Here is a 12,415-nt window from a genome sequence, read left to right on the forward strand (position 1 = left end):
CCCCCCCTCCCTCCTCCTCCTCCTCCTCCTCCGTCTCCCACTATCTTCCATCTGCTCGGGTGTGCTAATATGTAAAAGATACAAGATGTTGCCTGGCATTCACACACACACACACACACACACACACACACACACACACACGTTATCTTCTTTCCATGTCACAGTTTCATGTTTTGATGCCCCCTGTTCCCGTTTGTTAATAGTCTGTTTATAAATAAAGTTGACTTATTTTGAAGATACAATACTGTCTGTTGGAAATTCAGTTTTCAAAACCAGCACAGAAAACAACAGGGTGTCTCATCCATGGCAGCAGACATTATTCAACACTGAGTGGTTAACAACATTCAGCGTTACATTATCTGTCCGGTTAGAGTAGAAATATCCACGAAATGTACAATGTAGCTACTCAGCATTCATATATATTATATTTAATTAATGTAATAGTTTTTTCCCTTGATGACTTTGGTGTAATATAGATTTCACATCAAACTATGACCATAAGGCCTTTGTTTCCTCCATGGTAAAACATGTTGACTCAGTGGAAGCTGTAAAAACATACGAAACAAAGAAGACAAACGAAGAAGAAGACAAACGGAGAAGAAGAAGAAGAAGAAGAAGAAGAAGAAGAAGAAGAATCTTGCAAGAAGAACAGGCCAACCACTTATGAAGTTGACATTTCACTGAAATAAGAGCTGCTTGGTGGATCATATAAGCCGAATTCACCACTAAAGATTCAGAGTAAAGATTTAAAATCACCTTCCACAAAATATACAAGCCGATATTTCCGATATTTAGGAAACATTAAAGTGCCAGATCCTCCAGTGAGGTTTGACTTGATCTTCTCTCCCATGCAAAGAGAAAACAAAACAGAGGATGGTGCTGTGACGTCATTCCTTTAACAGTAATTTAGTGAAGTGTCATTTCAAACAGAGAGATGTATCTCTGCCCCATGTGGCCTCCTGCTGGGACGTGCACGCGAGAGAGGCGAGTGCGTGGTCACGGTTTTCGTCAGCTGAACCTCTGCACCCCTACAAAACCCAAACACAGAGCGTGTGCGTGTGTTTGCGTGTGCGTGCGCGCGTGTGTGTTGTGTGTGCGTGCGTGTTGGAGAGGGGGGTATCGTCTCATACACTGATTAGTTATTTTTATTGATTTGATACTTTTTATTTTGGTCAATTTTGTATTGGTAACATCACCCAAAGTGCATTCCCCTCCCAGCACACACACACACACATACACACACACACACACACACACACACACACACACACACACACACAATGGGGTACGCACACAAAGCATACATATGCAGAAAAAGCAATTCAAACACAATAATAGCTGAATTTTAGTCCGGATAGCATTATTACACACGCGCGCACACACACACGCGCGCACCAATTACAACACCCTGCCCCAGTGTGGCTCGCTCTCTTACACAATGAACGAGCATCACTGGGAAGAGAAAGAAAAAATGCACAAGAAACAAAAACTGAACAGTAATACATTTTCCCTCCGTGAGAAAATGTGGGTCGGTAAACATCGTTCTGCTCACCTCTCAGCGCAGTAAGACAGGGTTCCTCCAGACAAGAAAACCCTGCGATCCGTGATGTCTCGTGCTCTCCTTGTTGTCGTCTGGGCTCCGCTCGCCGTCATCGACAGGACCAGCGTCAAGCGCGAGAGAATACTACACGATACTTCCCGTGAAATGTCAAAATAAAACCCTTATTGAGACTTTATCCAGGCTGACTTGACATGAAACACGGATTAGGTAAGATGAAACTTCAATCGTTCACATGGGGAAATGCGGTTGTTTCAGTCGCAAATAGCAATAAGATGCAGCAGAGAAACAACAAAATGTAAACAGAAAATAGAATATAAAAAAGAATAGAGCAAATAGGCACCATATAAACTTATGCAACTAAATTCAGCACTACATCATGTTAAGCCAAATGTATGAATAAAAGAGGAAAACATATGGATTACAGCAATGATAAAGTGTGCAAAGTAACTTACTGAGGCCAAATAAGAATGAATTCAGCGTATGTACAATATAAATATACCACATATACTAAATATATGCAGTATAAAATAGATGGAAACATTGCAAAATATCAAAATATATGCAATATATAACAATGAGAATGAAAACAGCTGTTCATTTACAGCGAATATATGCAAAATGTGTATTGTTCACATTAACAAGTCTAGGCTACACACAGACGGTGCAGGTGTGTAGACATGCATTGTAAAAATGGAATGATTCCAGTAAGTGTTTCAATACAGCTGTTGTTCTGCTCACCCCAAGATTTCATTTTTCTTTGATTTTCATTTTATTTTGAAGGCAAAATCGCCTTACTTCCGGTCGTATTGTGGATATTTCTGGGAGCTTGACGCAGCTATGGAGACCGTGGTGCGGCTGCTTGTATGACGGAGCAGAATTAAAGGGCCGATGCCAATGCTTTTTTTCTTTGTGTTTTGTCATTTTCTTTCATTTTGCAGTTTAGACAGATATTTCTAACAAACCTCTTTATTATTCAGCTATAGCAAACTAACAAAAAATATTTATTATCACCATTGGCGTTAGTGATGACTGTAAGTGTATGTGGTGATAATAAAGGCAGGTTGTGACGGGCCTGGGGTTATAGCTGGAAAAGCCTCATTGAGTCCAGTCCCTTCTGTGATTTTCGGTGTCTGTCTTTTCCCTGTCCTGTATGATGCAGCAGTCCTCTGTTATATCAGCTATAAACCCATTCAGACAACACTCAGTCCCAAGTCCAGCTCCGAGCTGGAGAGATGCTGTCGTACTGGACCGACTTTAAAACAGTGCAACAGCAGCATGTGGTGGAGAGACTGCAGTACTGCACCTGTGATGAGTCAACCTGAGACGACTGAGCTGATCAGATGGGGTGAAGAGGGATTGCATCACTCTTGTTGGCACAAATTACTACACGCATCCTTCTGATTATCTGCAGATTTTAGGAAAAAATCGGTGGGAAAACAATGATTTTACCGCCCACTATTCCCTTCACTGATTTGAAACAATTTACCCAGTGACAGGACAGTTGCTTCAGCGATGCGGCACCTGCCATGTCTGGATTACCAGCCGCAGGGCACATTTAACTGTGATTAATTGTAATTTAAAGGTGCTGTGTAGCCTTTTTAAACACTATTATATCTTTGTCAAATTAATTGTGATGCCTTGATAAAATTACCGTAAACGAATGAGACCATTCTCGATACGACTGGTCTCCTCTATCACACACCAGTGGTACTGTTGGGTGTTTCTCAAAATGAATTCCACAATTCCCCCCGTCCCTTACTTGGCATATTTCGCTTTCCTGAAGAGGATCAGCATGTTGGAAGTGATTTCTCCATCTTCCTTTCCCTCCTTCCACCATCTGCTGCCAGAAACTCTTTCAGCTTCAGCTCCGTTTGCTCTGGAAGAACAGAACCTCTTCCTGTTTTGTGCCGTAAAGCGATCCAGCAGATTTCCCTCCAGATCCACCAGGTGGAGAAACAGTGTAAAATGCAGAGTAGAGGCTGCCAATCTTCTCAGACATGGTCTCGTTTTTTTAAATGGTAATTGTACTACTGTCTCAAAATCTGGTAATGATTTATTGACAAAGAAGAACAGCGCCCTCTTCCTGTTTTGTGCTGTAAAGCAGTTTCACATTTGTGCCATAAAGCAATCCAGACTTTACCCAGAATCTGACCCAGTGGACTGACTGATGTTCCCTGAAGGAAACTCCACACAGTCTTTAATCACACAGAAAAGTTTTTATTAATTTATTCCGATATTAATTTTTACAGTAGCAACAGTAAAACAAGAATGTCCTCCTCTACACAGTGTAGGACAGCAGAGGGACGTTGACACTCACACACACACACACACAGACAGGGTTCCACCTCTTGATTAGTAGCTCTGATCTGATATATATCTTTATTTCAATAATAAATTATGTACAATTTTCTTGTCATGAGAAAGATGTGAGATGGTGGGAGAGAGGCAACGAGAGAGAGACACAGAGAGAGACAGAAAGAGAGAGAGGGGGAGACAGAGAGAGAGAGGTTGTGTTCCGGTCAGTGATGGTCATTGGTTGTGGTTGTGGTCAGGGGTCAGGGGTCAGGGGCTAGAGGTGAGAGGCACATGTCGGCCCCTCCAGGTGCATTGTGGGTCACACCCAGAGGGAATGCCCGATGAGGAGGGAGAGAAGCGGCGGAGTCACCACATGTAGGAGTCGTCGTATCTGCGGAGAGAGACAAACAGGAATGAGAACAATAATTGCTTGTTTTTTTTAGTTTTTTTTATAAATTGTCAGTTGTGTGTATTCATTACAGGTCACATGACTCTTGTGTGTGTGTGTGTGTGTGTGTGTGTATTTATTACCTTGATCTCTGGTCTCTGTTGCTGTCTCCACCAAACAGCAGCTCTGCCATCACATCCTCCTGGGCTGAACGCTTTCCATACCTGAGAGAAAGAGAGAGAGAGAGAGAGAAAGAGAGAGAGCGAGAGAGAGAGAGAGAGAGAGAGAGAGAGAGAGAGAGATGAGATGAGATTGCAGTTTGATAGCAAATTTCTCTGAAATATGTGTTACATCTCAAATTAATTGTGCTATCTTGATATAATTATTGTAAACAAATGAGAGCATAGTGGAGAAGATTGGTCTCCTCTATCTATCTATCTATATGTTAGTTCTAGTGTTTCTCCACATTAAGACTACATTTCCCACCAGCCCCGTTGCTCCCCACCCCCCCCTCCCCCTCCCTGAAGAGGATCAACATGTTGGAAGTGATTTCTCCATCCTCCTTTCCCTCCTTCCACCATCTGCTGCCAGAAACTCTTTCAGCTTTAGCTCCGTTTGCTCTGGAAGAACAGAACCTCTTCCTGTTTTGTGCCGTAAAGCGATCCAGCAGATTTCCCTCCAGATCCACCAGGTGGAGAAACTATGTTAGGATGCAGAGTAGAGGCTGATAGAGGCTGACAGGCTTCTTTTGAATGAATTTGTTCATCTTTTATTGATGTTAAAATGCTACACGTACAGGAAAGAAGCACGTTATTCTTCACCTATTCCTGTTATTTTACAACCATCCTCTCCTACTGTTTTTACTCACATTTCCCCTTAAGATAAAAAGAGATGCGATGTGTTTTATGCTCACGTAAATCACTTTTCATCCAGTCTCAATCAAATTAGCTGCTGTGTGTGTTTCTCCTTCCTTCTTGCCTATTTATCTGCCTCTCTATCTGTCTGTCTGCTTACTTGCCCACCTGCCTGCCTACCTGTCTGTCTGCCTATCTAATATTCTGGTTCAGTTGTTCTCCTCCTGTGTTCCTAATGCTTTCATTTCACAGCCAGATTCAAATTGTACCTGTGTGAGCGAGTGTGTGTGTGTGTGTGTGTGTGTGTGTGTGTGTGTGTGTCTCATTTCCAAGTCTGGATGAGTCTTATCATTCTCTTGATAGGGAAACCAGGGGTCCGAGGAAGGTGAGACTGTAAAATCACAGAGGCGTTGAACAAAAAGTTTGCACGGATGTGTGTGTGTGTGTGTGTGTGTGTGCATGCGAAACAGAGTGTTTTCAGCACTATTCAACACAACCCCTGCAGTGTGACCTGTAGTTCCTCTCTTTTCCTATCAGCCACCTGTTCCACCTCCCCCTACGACCCCGACACCCAATATGATGCTTCGTTACACCCCTGTGTGTGTGTGTGTGTGTGTGTGTGTGTGTGTGTGTGTGTGTGTCTTGGCCCGTAGGAAAGCAATCACACAGCTCTGTCACAGTTGTCACACAGTGCGACGCATCAGGATGTAAAATGTTTTCCCCTCTGATAATGACCTGTCTCAACCCATATATCTCCCTAGTCGCTCCTTCTCTTTCTAGCTTATTCTCTCTGTCTCTCTCTCTCTCTCTCTCTTTGACTGTCTCTGTCTCTCTATCTGACTGTCTCTCTCTCTATCTGACTGTCTTTCTGCTTTGTCTGTTCTTGTCTTTCTGTGTTTTTTCTCGATTTCTCTGTCTCTGTCTTTCTGTCTTCCTTTCTCTCAACTTACTGCCATTCTTCTCCTGAATGCCAGTATAATATTTGTCCAGTTACACAAGGCCATGGATCTATAGAATATTTAATTATGTACAAATGGCGCTAGACTGCATCAGATCCATCCAACTTTATCTTTAGTGCGTAGCCTAAAGCTGAGCTCTTATCACGTTTCCCTGCTGTATTATGCATTATATTCAACACAGCCAAACGTTTACATAACCAATACATTAGGCCTCTACGTCTTTTTTTCGTATATATTTTCATCTACAGCTCTCGATGCAGCCGTTTTGTCTCCAGTGAAATGTAAAAAAGGTCCTACTTTGAGCTCATTGACTTTCTGCGGCGCTGGGAGTCTTCTTTAAACCGAGTATCTAAATATCAACGACCTATTTGAATTTCATGAATAGGAGCAGGAACCGCAGGAGGCTGCTGTGGCTCGCTTTCCCCTACGAGCCAGACTGCTTCAAATCAAAAATATGCCATCTGCCAATTCGATGCCAGAGACTTTTATACCTGAGAGCAGCAGGCCTCGGCTCAGACCCCGCTAACTGGATTTGGGATTCTTTCTTGGGTCCATCTGTACCGATTTTATTGCTCTGGTCCCGTTGATTTGGAGGCCTGGAGGTTTTGGAGAGTGGCCAGTAATCTAATCTACTGAGCTACCGTTGTGTGGGGCGGAGGTGTGTGTGTGTGTGTGTGTGTGTGTGTGTAGGGAGGATCATCACACACTGTGAGGGTTAGACAGACAGAGCTCCAGGCTGAAGTATGAGCGGGAAATGCAGAGACCTCCGTGGGTGTAATGACCTCTCTATAATACAGAATGAAGCGGGGACAGGCGAAAGGGCAAACTGCAACATTAAGAGTCCAGCTGTTGTTTCTTTTATGACGTTAAAACCTGAAAGCAGAATCAATTTGGGGCGAAAAGTTTCTTTCAGTGTTTCGAGGGCAAATGGTCCATTAAACAGAAGAGAAATAGATGAAAGGTGCAGTCTGAAGTCGCAGGCAGGAGGGTGAAGTCATTTTACGGGACGCTGCATTAGCCCAAACACACACACACACACACACACACACACACACTTTTCCGTACTACTACTACATTAATTCACTAACCCCTAATCTTAACCATAAACCTGAATCCTAATCCTAAACTGGTGGCAGAATGTCCTCACTTTGCAGGATTTTGCCCCATCTTTCTATCCTTGTGAGGACATTTGACCCTCACAAGTATAGAAAAACAAGAATACACACCACACATATGCACCCACACAAACACACATGCCTACTGAAGGAAAATTACTAAATGAAATTGTCAATGGCTGCAGAGAACTGTGATGGTGTGTGTGTGTGTGTGTGTGTGTGTGTGTGTGTGCGCACCTCTGCCTGGTGATCAGGTTGATGTAGTGTCTCAGGGCGGTGTAGTACTTGGCCAGCTCCTCGGGCGGGGCGTCTTCACCGGGGTTCTCTGGTTTGGGGGGGTAGGCGTCCGCCAGGGTCCCCAGACACACCAACACACACAGCACCACCGCCACCAGCACCGTCCACGGCTTCAGCATCACGGCCATCTGTGACGGGACAGGAAGGAGTCAGGAGTTATGAACGCAATGGGTCCCGTGCAGAGGTGGGGACTCGAGTCACAGTTTTAATTGCTTGAGACTTAATGCATGAAGACTTGACTTGGGTTCTGGTGACTTGGGACTCGACTCTGACTTGTACTCTGACGACTTGAAAAGGTTTCTAAAGTCTTGACTTGAGATCTTGTGTTTGTGTAAATGACTCAGATTGAAAGTGATGAGATTTGTTCCAGCAGACGACTGAATTTAAATTCTGTTTTCTGAATTTGTATGGAATGATTGAATTTATTGAAGTTGAAACTGATTATAGAAATCAAACTCATGATGCTCTTACCAAGTTTTTATCCTATTAAAACCATATTGCATTGAAAAGTCCTAGATATTTCGTTTTCTTTAAGGTATTAAACTGATACTGGATTCTTGTGCCTCAAGACTTGAGACTGACTCGATCAAAGTTGGCTTGGCTCAGATCTTATTGTTTTTATAGTTAATCCTCCTTCAAGGCAGAGAAAAAGCTTCATGACATACGTTTGAAGTAAACATCACACTAAGTAATATTAAACAGATGCAAGTTATTTAAACTTAGGGTTTTTTAACAAAAAAAGCCTTAATTAATTGATTTGTGTCTCTCTTAGTGGCTTTTTGCCTTATGATGACCAAGACTGGAGATGAGGGTGTAGCCTATATCACCTTTTTATTTACCCACTAGCCTACATCACTGGTTATGGTGATGATACCTGGTCAAAGTTTTGAGGCAGATGGACAGCATCACATTCAGCAGGGACCAGCGGTGGTAAACGAGGAAAATAATTTGTCAAAAATCAATAACAAAATGAAAATAGGTGTCTGGGGTTACCAAACGGGCGCCTCCTATCACGGATGTTTGATTGAATTAATCCCACGACACCTCAGAAAACTCTAAAGTAGACATAAAAGCGGAGGGATGGCGGCGGATAAAGACATTTTCTCCTTTTTTTTCTAATGAGAAAAACGTTTGGTGCGTGTCAAACCTCTCCTCGGGTATGGAGCAGGAACGACGGTGTCAGTTTTTCCCCCAAGAAATGTTCCTGTCAGTCTAAGTCGGTTGACAAGTCAATAGAGGGATGTGAAGGAGCTAAACGAGTCAATATATATCATGTAAAGACCCGGAGGCTTCAGGCTGCGGCGGATTGACTTATTGTCAGACTCCCTTGGCTGAGCATTGTTTAGAGCCCCGGGAAGATGAAGAAAACGGATTGAGTTCAATAGAGAAAACTAATTTCACACATCAGCGGGAGGCTGCGGGCATGATGCTGTTATGAAACGGACATCATTCAGGATGCGGATCTGCTGACGGGCGTCTAACGGTGCGGTGCATCATGTTGTAGCTGCTCGATTTCCATCCTAAATTATGATCAGACAGTTACAGCCTATTACTTTGTATCTTGAGAAAAAGTGGCGTTTGACATTTTAGGGATTTTTTTTGTTCTTTTTTAACATTTTTTGCCAGTTCGCCGTTTTTCCTGTAAACTGGCTTATAAAATGAAAATATACTTCAGCAGGTTAAATAATGATATTTGAACTGATGACATTTTAATGCCAGTTCTTTCACTTGTTAAACGAATCATTTACAATGGGAAACAATGATTTGGAGATTAAATGGTGATTAAATTCTGCTTGGAAAATGTTGAAAATCTAATCTGTTTTGTAATGTTAATATGTTTTTAATAACTAGCCTATATCTGCTGCTGAATCGGCCAGCTTCAATTCAAGGCTGTTTTGCGTTTTTTGTTTTCCGCACGGCGCTGTCCATGAGTTCAACTGCGCTCTCTAACAAAAAAAAAACCCCTCTGCCTACTCATACGATTTTTAAAACTTGTACATAACGAATAGAGCTGTATTGATACTGATAGGAATAGTGTCAAGCAATAATGAGCAACAGGTCTTTTGAATTGTTTTCAGTCAACCCCCCTCTATCTCTCTCCTTCACTCCTTAAGTAAAGACTCGTTAACTGGTTTCTCTCCTTTCCTTTCCTCGCACTTCTCTATCTCAAGCTCATGGGATCACAGGAATGTGACCCTGGCTCTCCTCATTACTGCCTGCTTGTATTGTTGCCCATCTGGGAATTAAAGCTCATTCTACTGTCGCACTCAGTGGAAATCATCCTGGAAAAGAGCGTCAGTAGGTATTGTTATGCAACGTGAAATGCAATGCGATTAAACAAGCAACTACAATGATTAAGAGACAGAGATGGCTTTCTGGAATACTTTCATGCCTCTTTGGGTTGTAACTTATACTGTGATAGTCCTGTAAGCTACAGTATAGTTTACATGTATCTGACCACAGCGAGGAGCAACAAGCTATAACTGGACCCGATCCCACAGGCGCTCTCCGTGGTGCTGAAACACTTTCTAAAAACGCACTGAGCATCACTGTAGGAAGGTACATTTTTTTTTTACCTCAATTTAAAGTGAATATAGACGAACAAACTGTCCAAACTGTAGGATTATATTTGGGAAACCTCTCTGACCCAAAACTCCACATCAGCCTCTGAACTGGATTGAGTCATTTTCTATATGATCAATCCTCAAACGGTTAACATACAGCAGGAGTTTCACAGAAGGAGTGAACAGCGCGATGAGGATGAGCTGCTGAAACTGAACACAACGCTTCTGCTCGTGCAGTTTTTCCATGACTAATTGCCAAAATTGCATCGCTAGAATCACTCCAACAGTCACACAAGAGACTGTTTAACTTTACAGGCTTTAAACTTTAAACGATCCGGTTTCATTCGTCAAATCGTCTCACGCTGCAAACTGTCGATCCCGACAAGTCATTTAGTCTCATGCAGTTTGTTTTATGCTTCTCCAAACCATTAGTCTGTTTGCAAAGAAAAGAGCTGATTGGAGTCGAGGGTAAAAGAATAATAAAAAGCAAGGCACTCTTCTTTTGTATGCAAAAGTTGAAGCCTTTATGTTTGTATGGCGGGAGAAGAAGCGTTGAATAAAGAATAAAGGCTTTTTTTTTTTTTTTTTTTACTTTTGCACACAAGAGTTGCAAGGTTGACTTATATTCAGTCTAAAAATCTTATTTCGCTTTAAAACAAAAAGTGAAAAAAAAAATGCAATTTAACTTATTTTAGGCATTTTAGGCACTAGGATCAACGCCCTGCATGAGTCAAGAACATTTCTGAAACACGATTATTTGCATTGGAAACAAGTTCCCCTATCTCATCCAAGTGTTACATTTATTTTTCACTTGTTTTAAGAAAAAAACAACAGGATCTTAAGACCTGAAACTCGATGGAATGACTTGTTCAGACGGACATTTTGCAGTGCAGCGTGAAGCAGAGACTGAGCAGAGTGAGGACTTACTTTGAGAAGAGTTGGAGAGCAACAGGTGGGCCCTAATAGCGGGGAGGACTCGGATCAGGTCTGTTTCTGCCGTGGAAGATCTTTTCTCTTCGATCCGGTTGACGGTTCTGGTTCTCTGCTGCAGGACGCTGCACCTTCATTTATATTGTTTACCAGCACCGCCCGCTTGGGTGGAGGGAGGGGTTAGACTTTACCAAAGAGTGTGCGTGTGTGCGTGTGTGTGCGTGTGTGTGTGTGTGTGTACTAAAAGGGTGGGTGGAGAGGCCGAATGCGTCAGATGGTGATGATGAACACATTACTAAGGCGCCGGACACGCAGTCAGTCCTCTGTTATTTGATGGAGTTAACAGATGACATTTTGGGCCATGACACTGAAAGGCTGCATTAAAGGAAAAAACACAAACAAAAAAATCTGGATTTTTAACTGCGTGGCACCCTGATCTGATTTTCCAGTTGCTTGCTCAACATGAGAAAAACAACAAATTACTCCAACAAAGCACTCACCCGCAATTAGGGCTGGGCGATATATCGTATAATATCGTTATTGTGATATGAGATTTTGGTTATGTAATATTGTTAAATAACTTAGATGTTACTTCTTCCTGGTCTTAAAAGCTGCGTTACAGTAAAGTGATACAATTCTCTGAACTTATCAGCCTGCTCTGGCTTTACCTGCTCATCATATCCACATTACTTATTACTCATTACTGATTACTAATGACCATTACTCATTTTCAAAATGTTCTTGTGTGTAAATATGTTATGAATCTTCCACTCATTCCGCCAAAATATCGTCACATTATCGATATCGAGGTATTCGGTCTAAAATATTGTGATATTTGATTTTGTCAACGTCGCCCGGCTCTATCTGCAATGCTGAAGTGTCCTTGAGCAAGACACTGAATCTCTACAGCTGTTCTGTAGCTGATCCCTGACCTTTGACCTCCCTGGAACAGGGGCAAGGGAAAAGACTGTTTCACTATGGGCCATCGATAAAGTATCACTAGATTACCAATTCGATTACCAAATCAACTAAGAAATCGACCAACAAACATCAGACTTGTGCCAGGTATACAGGAACCAGCTGTGTCATATTTCAGACATTTTGCCCTTGGCCTTCCAGGTGAGGTGAGGGGTTCGTGGCACCCCGGGGTGCTCCGAGGAGCCGCAGGATGAGGCTCATGATCTCACAGCGTTTGGGTTTGAGTGTGATTGACCGCTGATATCTTGGTGGGGCAACAGTGCAGCAGCGATGCCGTAAACATGTGTACTTGTACACTTGTACAGCGGCTGCATCTGTTAGTGATGAATAGCGGACTAGAACCATGAAGTTTGTGTTTTTTTTATGTTCAGTTTGACTGTTTGTGTATTTTTGTTGTCATCTAAAGCACAAAATGATGTGCCAACATTGACAAATTGTGACAAAAAGTGGCAAAATTTCAATTCGATTTAATTC

The 12,415-nt window shown here is 42.4% G+C and overlaps 1 protein-coding gene across 1 annotated transcript; it reads right to left on the reverse strand.

Moving 5' to 3' along the window:
* Positions 1-3,774: 3,774 nt before the first annotated feature.
* Positions 3,775-11,076, reverse strand: pyya (peptide YYa). The gene is made up of 4 exons (XM_071917540.2): positions 10,961-11,076; positions 7,410-7,597; positions 4,388-4,468; positions 3,775-4,247 (listed from the first exon to the last, which is right to left on the reverse strand). Exons 2-4 carry the CDS (start codon positions 7,595-7,597, stop codon positions 4,223-4,225), a joined length of 294 nt encoding a protein of 97 aa, XP_071773641.1. The 5' UTR covers positions 10,961-11,076; the 3' UTR covers positions 3,775-4,222.
* Positions 11,077-12,415: the final 1,339 nt, after the last annotated feature.

The sequence above is a fragment of the Centroberyx gerrardi genome, chromosome 7 (assembly GCF_048128805.1).
Source record: "Centroberyx gerrardi isolate f3 chromosome 7, fCenGer3.hap1.cur.20231027, whole genome shotgun sequence".
NCBI lineage: Eukaryota > Metazoa > Chordata > Actinopteri > Beryciformes > Berycidae > Centroberyx > Centroberyx gerrardi.